This window comes from Spinacia oleracea, chromosome 4 (genome assembly GCF_020520425.1).
Source record: "Spinacia oleracea cultivar Varoflay chromosome 4, BTI_SOV_V1, whole genome shotgun sequence".
NCBI classification, from domain to species: domain Eukaryota; kingdom Viridiplantae; phylum Streptophyta; class Magnoliopsida; order Caryophyllales; family Amaranthaceae; genus Spinacia; species Spinacia oleracea.
Window position 1 is genome coordinate 141,253,585 of NC_079490.1, and position 6,729 is coordinate 141,260,313.

Here is a 6,729-nt window from a genome sequence, read left to right on the forward strand (position 1 = left end):
CAGCGCCCAGCACTCGTGCTCGCTGCTGCTGCTGTGTTGCGTGCCCTAGAGCCCAGCGCCCTCACTCCCTCTCTCGACCTCGCCCAGCGTCCACCGCCCTCGCCCCTCGTTGTGCTGTTGCGCGCTGCTTGCGTGCGCCGCTGTGCCGCGTGTGTTGCTGTTGTTGTCGTTGCTTCGACGCCCCACACACACAACACATCAATTGTTGTGTGTGTGTGTGTGTGTGTGTGTTGTTGATTGGTGATAATCAATTGTATACTTTTAAACTTTAATTTTCAGTTTTTAAATTGTTTTAATTATTATGACTATTTAATTATTTGGGTTATTTAAATTGATTGGAACGGTTATGAACACCGTATTTTATTATTGTCGTATTTAAATTGACGAGATTGATTTTAATGATTGAAATTATTATTTTCAGATTTATTGAATTATTAAAGTTTCAATTTTTAAGGTCAAAACATGGTTTTTATGATGACCTATTATTAGGGTTTTAATTCCAACTGATTAGGCGATTGATTCACATAGTTTAATGACGATTTAAATTATGGGAATAAACTTAAATTTTCAGATTGTTTATAAGCTTTAAAAAGTTGATTTTTAATGGTTTTAAAGCTAAAAAGTCAATGTTTTTATGCTAGGACTTGAGTTGACTATTTGAGACTATTAAATTGATGAATAACGATTAATTTCTAATTAAACTAAGGGTTTTAGTTTCTTAAATAGTTGCTAGAAATTTAGTAAACATGATTAATAATTAAGTTTCTCCTTTGTGTTTATAGGAGTTGATTTCTAGTGAGTCATGATTCGCACAGTGGCCCCGTACTTAGGTATTCCAGGTATGTACAAGACTAGGGAGACCACCCATCCCTTGAGGACTTTGTGAAGTGTTTGAATGCGAATCATGTGAACTTATGTGTTTGGAATTCATGTTTGATGTGTAGACAAGCATGTGAGAATTGTTATTGAATCTATGTAAACGAGCATGTTATGAATTGAATTATGCTTTATAGATTCTGTTGAACTATCATGTTATGGACTTTTATAATCGTTGAATTATGCCAAGCATGTTGTTCAAGTTGGTTTGCATGTATGAGTATTGCGCATGCAAGTTATTATTCTTATTATGCTATAGTACGGGATGTCTAGCATATGTTGAGCCGATTGAATATTGCCGGAGTGCATTGTTTATTCTACCAAGGGGTAGAATATGTTTAGAGAGTCTATGTTAATTGAACTAAGGACAATTCGTGCTAAGGGCACACCCCACTTGTTAATGGGCAATGTCGGGTTATCTCAAACAGTGTTTTTGAGAAGGAACAATGGGAGTAATTTCACTTGAGTCATATGTTTGATCACAAGTCCTAAAGGAATAAAACGAAGTGTCATTGTTGAGTTGTTTCATTGTTTAATTGTTTGCATGTTATGTCTTGTGTAGAGTCTTGAGTCACGTTGAACATAACATACTAATTAACGTAAAGTGTAACCCGAATGAGCTTCAAAACTCTTGGAACGTATATACCTTGAGTATGAACAATGGGGGGAGTCTGGTCGGAGAACTTGTACTCCTTGAATGATACAAGACGTTGTTTCATTATTTCTTTTTAGGCCGTTGTGCATTGGAATTCCGTCGGTATGGCCCGACTATCGGTAGGAGTCCGACCTGTTGTTGTTTGGTGTATGGTGGGCTCCCATCACCCTTTTCTTTCCTTTTGAGGATACTTTATTTTACCCGTTCGAAGCTACTTTCTTGATTAAACTGTGAGTCAAGAGTCGTGTCAATTGTCGAGTCTTGTCTCCATGTTTATTTGTTTATTAAATGGCTTTTGCATGTGGATTATTAATTCGTTGAATGAAGCATGTTAGGATAGAATGTTATTCTAGCTTGTTCGTACTCAGCTTTTGCTGACTTCGTGCTTCATGTCTTCTGGTCATGGCCTTTGCCTTAATGACCCTATGATGATCCATCAATTGCATTTGCGTTGTTGGGGAGTAGAATTTTAATAAAGCAGGTTTGTAGAGATAACTTGCTGGAGAAGTTATCATGGGATTCGTGTTGAGGGTTTATTTCTTCCGTATCTTATTAACTCTATTTTTAGTCATGACTACTACAATGGATTTTGAAATATTTAATACTTTGGTTTTGGGCCTTGATAGTTTCAGTTTGTTTTAATGACCATTAACTATTTAATAGGTTTTGAAAGTTAGTTAAATTCCGCTGCGTGATTCTGGTAAATAGCCTTAGCCGTTATCACGGTGGCGGTAATATATTGGTAATTCCTTTGTTTTAAGTTGGAAAATGTTTTATAAAAAGCAAGTAATTATTAGGGTGTTACAAAGTGGTATTTGCAGAGCTCTAGTTTGAGAGCTGCTTTGCATTAATTAATAGTGCAAAGTGGTAAATCCTTAAACTATGATTTTGAAAACTACTCGATAGTAATTCATACTATTTGAGTGGAATTTGCGGAACTTTAGGGTTTTCGAAAGTTATTTTCCTAAAGTCAAAATGTTATTTTTGAGTACTCAATATTTTGAAAAGCCAAATACCAATTATTTTAAGTATTTGAAAATTTATTGATTTTTTTAAAATTGTTCGAATTTACTAAATTCGAATGAATTCGAATTTTTTTTCTCGAAATTCCGAAATTTTTTCTTCTTTCGGAATTTGCGATTTTTTTCAAAAAAAAAAATCGAATGAATTATTTAATTTAATTAATTAATTTATTTATATATTTTCGGAAAATAATCGAATTAATAAATTAAATTTTTCGATTAATTATTTTAATTATCGATTTAATCTTAATAATTTCGTGTATATTTTGAAGTGAGGAAAGGGTAGATTAAGAAGGGCATATTTAGACTAAGCATGCATTTAATCTAAGTATGCATTTTAATCAAGTGTTTGTGTGATTACGTATTGGTTATGTGATCTTTTATTTAAAGTTTGATCATGTTTTATGTTGCTTTATGTGATTAATTGCATCACGATTCATGATTAAGCATGTACTTGTGCATTGAGATTGTATGGCTCCACGAACTTACTTTGTTTTCGGAACACCTTAGTAAGACTTTGTAGTTGCTAATTTTCAGGATTTAAGATGTTGCTTTCAAAGTACGCAAACCTAGGACACCTAGAGAAGCTAGAGTGTGAGACCCCGCACATCTATGTGAAGAAGATCGAGTTTGCTTGCAACTATTTTGCTACAGTGCAGAATCTGCCCGAACTAAGGAAAAAGGATATTATGGCCGAGATGGTTATTCATTGCTTGCCCTCTAGGAACCCATACATAGAGTTTAAGAATCGGTTTCGTGATATGCATTTGGACAGTGGTATTCCTAACTATTACAAGTATGGTACTCCAGATGGTAGATGGAGATATGACTTGGAGATTATGACCACTATTATAGAGCTTGCGGAGGAATGTTTTGAGGATGGTAAAACAGTGGAAAACATCAATCTTACAGGATTAGATAATGAGACGGAAATCCAGATGGATGAGGATAGTGATGATGATGTTGTTGAGATTGAAAACCCTAATCCTATCATGCCTGAACCTACTATTGAGATCTCTAGTGACACAGAAATTGAGCCTGAGACTAACAATGATGAAGTGAACAGTGAGCTACAACAGAATAATGAGGATATGGAGTATGAATATATCCGGAGGAAGACTTTGATGACATCGAAGGCCATGAGCACTCTCCACCAGTATGTAGAGGAGGATGGATAGTAGAGTAGCATTTAAAGACTTTTCTAATATAATAGCTAGTGCTTAATTTTAGTGAAGTAAAAAAGTAGCAAGCTACTATTTATGGTTTAGTAGTTGATTTTGTGGTTTCTCGAATAAAGTACGATCCAAAGGATGTATTATTTTCTCAATTGAACTAATAAAAGTTTAGAGTTCTTTCTTTTACCTCTAATTCTAAGTTTACGTTCTCTTTGAGCGATTGTCGCAAAAGAATTTCATGTGTTTCTTCAATAAAATCGTACTTGCAAGGTGGTTCAATTCTTCACCACTTAAACGTTGTGATGCGGATTAAAGAGAGAAAGTGGCCCAATAACAGGCGCCTATCTTGCTCTAAGGGTCCGAAATTTTCATGCATGTTGTGCTAATTGTATGACTTGTTAGTGCAATGCTTTAGCAAGGCAGTGTCCAAACCCAGTTGTTAAAGTTAGTCTTTTTTTTATTCAGGAGAAGGGAAATGACTACCCAAGGGATTGCCGATGTGGTTAGGCAACTAGCTGAAGTAGTGCAGAACTTAGCACAGAATAGGAATAACCAGGGACTTGATCTAGCTGGTGAGATGTTTAAGAAGGTGGCCCAGAGTAAGCCTCCTTTGTATCAATGGGAAGTAGACCCAACTGTACTTGAGAACTGGCTAAGGGAGTTCGATAAGCTTATCCTAGCTGTGAATTGCCCAGAAAACCTATAATGCACAGTTAGTTCGATCCTTAAGTACTTTTATTGATGTCAAAGTTAAGGAAAAACATTATACTCCGTATTAGTTTTCTTTGGATATTTTCTATACTCCGTTAAGAAGTACACAAAGTAGGTCACATAATTCACTCAAAAAAAAGTAGGTCACATAATTCACTCAAAAAAAAGTAGGTCACATAAATAAATAAATAAAAATGAAAACATTGAAAAATTAATTTATTCCCAAAAAGGAATGAAATACAATTATATCATCAAGTTTGCTTAATTTTGATGCAAAACGGAAATATATCATGACAGAATGTGAAAGAAATACGCCTTGATTACAAAGTTTCCTTTATTTTGATGCAAAATGGAAGTATATTAGAAGAAAAGAGAAAGAAATAACACCTCTTGCAATGTTTCCTTAATTATAAGATGATCACCTTCTTTTCTAAATTTAAAATCAATTATAAATACGTGTTACATTAAACATTATGATCACTTATTCTTTAACCTTTATCCCTTTTCTTGAATTTTAACATTTCTTTGAGAAGTTCTTAAGCATGAAATTTTTTAATTTTTTGTCACTCTTTCTGGTGTTGCTATTTATCACAACTTCTCATGGTAGATTTTAAAACTACAATATTTAATTATTTGTGTTTACATTATTATTCGCAATTACTTATTACATATCATTGTTCTCTAAAAAGTAATTCCTATAGTTAACTAAATTTGTGATTATAATTTTGATATAGGGAGGTTAATTGACGGTCATCCAGATTCATCATTTGGTTTAGATAATGGAGCAAGGATTCAACAGAGATGTTACAGGGTTCAAAATTGCGACAAACCATGTGATTTCTTCATCCCTTGCAAAAAAAGCGTGTGTTATAGGGTTGGTCCTGGAGTTTCTTCATGTTGTTGTAATGATGACTAAACTAGAAAAAAGAAAGAAATTCCTTTTCTTCATTTTTATTTCCAATCTTCAAAATTTACAATAAAAAAGTAATATGATTTTAGGAAGCTTCTATTTATTTCAGAATGTTTGGATTTTCATTGTATGTTTATATTGACTAACTTATCTAATGCACATTTGAGTATGAGACATAACCACGTTAATTAAGATAAAATAGGAATGGGTTTAAACACTGAAACAATTTAAGGAACATAATGGATTAGTAGATTCTGAATTGTACTGTGGAGGAAGATAAAGGAGGGAGGCACCCAATCACCAAAGGTGTCTTGTGCTGAATGCGCTCATCTAATAAAAATAATACCGTAGATTTTCTCTCACTAAAATATTTCCGATCTCTCCCCTCTCTCTACGAAAACCACCAAACCCATATATCTATAACTGCTTGTCGGCGGCCTGAATTCGCCGTTCAAATCGGGTCGTCGGCAAGCGTCTCTGTTCGTAGCTTAGGGTCTGCGTCGCCGTAGTACGGTTGTTTCTCTCGGTGGAGAAGTCGAAACAGGAGCCAAGCATCGCTTCCACCTCCTTTTAGTTCGGTGCCTCTTCTAGCCGGGTTCTAGTTCGTGTCACCGGAGTATCCAAGCAAAGATCCTGTTTTGCAATCGGAGGTTATCATTCGGGTCAAGGTCACATCTTGGGCGCCTCTTCCACCCCATCTCTAATCGACGCCGCCGCGTTTCGTTGGTAAAGGTATTTTTAGGGTTAGGGTTTATGTTTGGAAGTGGATATAGTGGTTGGTTTGTTTTCTTGCGTAGAATTTCACTGAGTAGTGCCATATTGTGGCTTTCGGCTTGTCTTTTCCAAGCCCTTATAATCGTCGTCGTCTTATTTTGTGCCGTACCACCCTGATCTGGACGGTAAAGACGTTCTTCGTCGTCTTGTAGTGTCGACTAACCCCGACCTTGACGGTAAAGGTAAAGGTTTGTTAGGGTTTCATGTTTTTGGGTTTGATTTGACTGATTGTGTTGCCCGTATACCTCTTGTGCTTTGTTTTGGGTTGATCTCTTGGTTAATTGTAGTATGTTTTGTTTATCTACTTCGCTTTGGGTAGTAATTTGGTTTCTTCTTGATTTTGTTAGTTGTTTGTCGTATGAAGTTATTGGTTATGGTGTTCAATTGGGTTTTTTTGGTTGTAATTAGATGTATTTTAAGGATATATTCAGTTTGGAGGTGGTTTTATCCCTTACTGGTAGTTCAAAGATGGGGGTTTGTTGTGTGTGGGGAGTTAAATGGTCAGATTAGGCTCCCCATCAACGGAGCTGATGTTGAAAAAATGGAGTGTAACTCCGTCGGGTTTAAATGTGGACTTGGGGTTTGTTGTCTTAGTAGCGTCGTTAG

The 6,729-nt window shown here is 35.5% G+C and overlaps 1 protein-coding gene across 1 annotated transcript; it reads left to right on the top strand.

The window, feature by feature from the left end:
- Positions 1-604: 604 nt before the first annotated feature.
- LOC130459887 (uncharacterized) lies at positions 605-4,351 on the top strand. The gene is made up of 2 exons (XM_056827506.1): positions 605-839; positions 3,091-4,351. Exons 1-2 carry the CDS (start codon positions 803-805, stop codon positions 3,729-3,731), a joined length of 678 nt encoding a protein of 225 aa, XP_056683484.1. The 5' UTR covers positions 605-802; the 3' UTR covers positions 3,732-4,351.
- Positions 4,352-6,729: the final 2,378 nt, after the last annotated feature.

Coding starts and splice junctions, on each gene's coding strand:
- LOC130459887 (XM_056827506.1), top strand. CDS start 803: ATGATTCGCACAGTGGCCCCGTACTTAGGTATTCCAG. Junction 840..3,090: donor CCCGTACTTAGGTATTCCAG/GTATGTACAAGA, acceptor GCTAATTTTCAG/GATTTAAGATGTTGCTTTCA.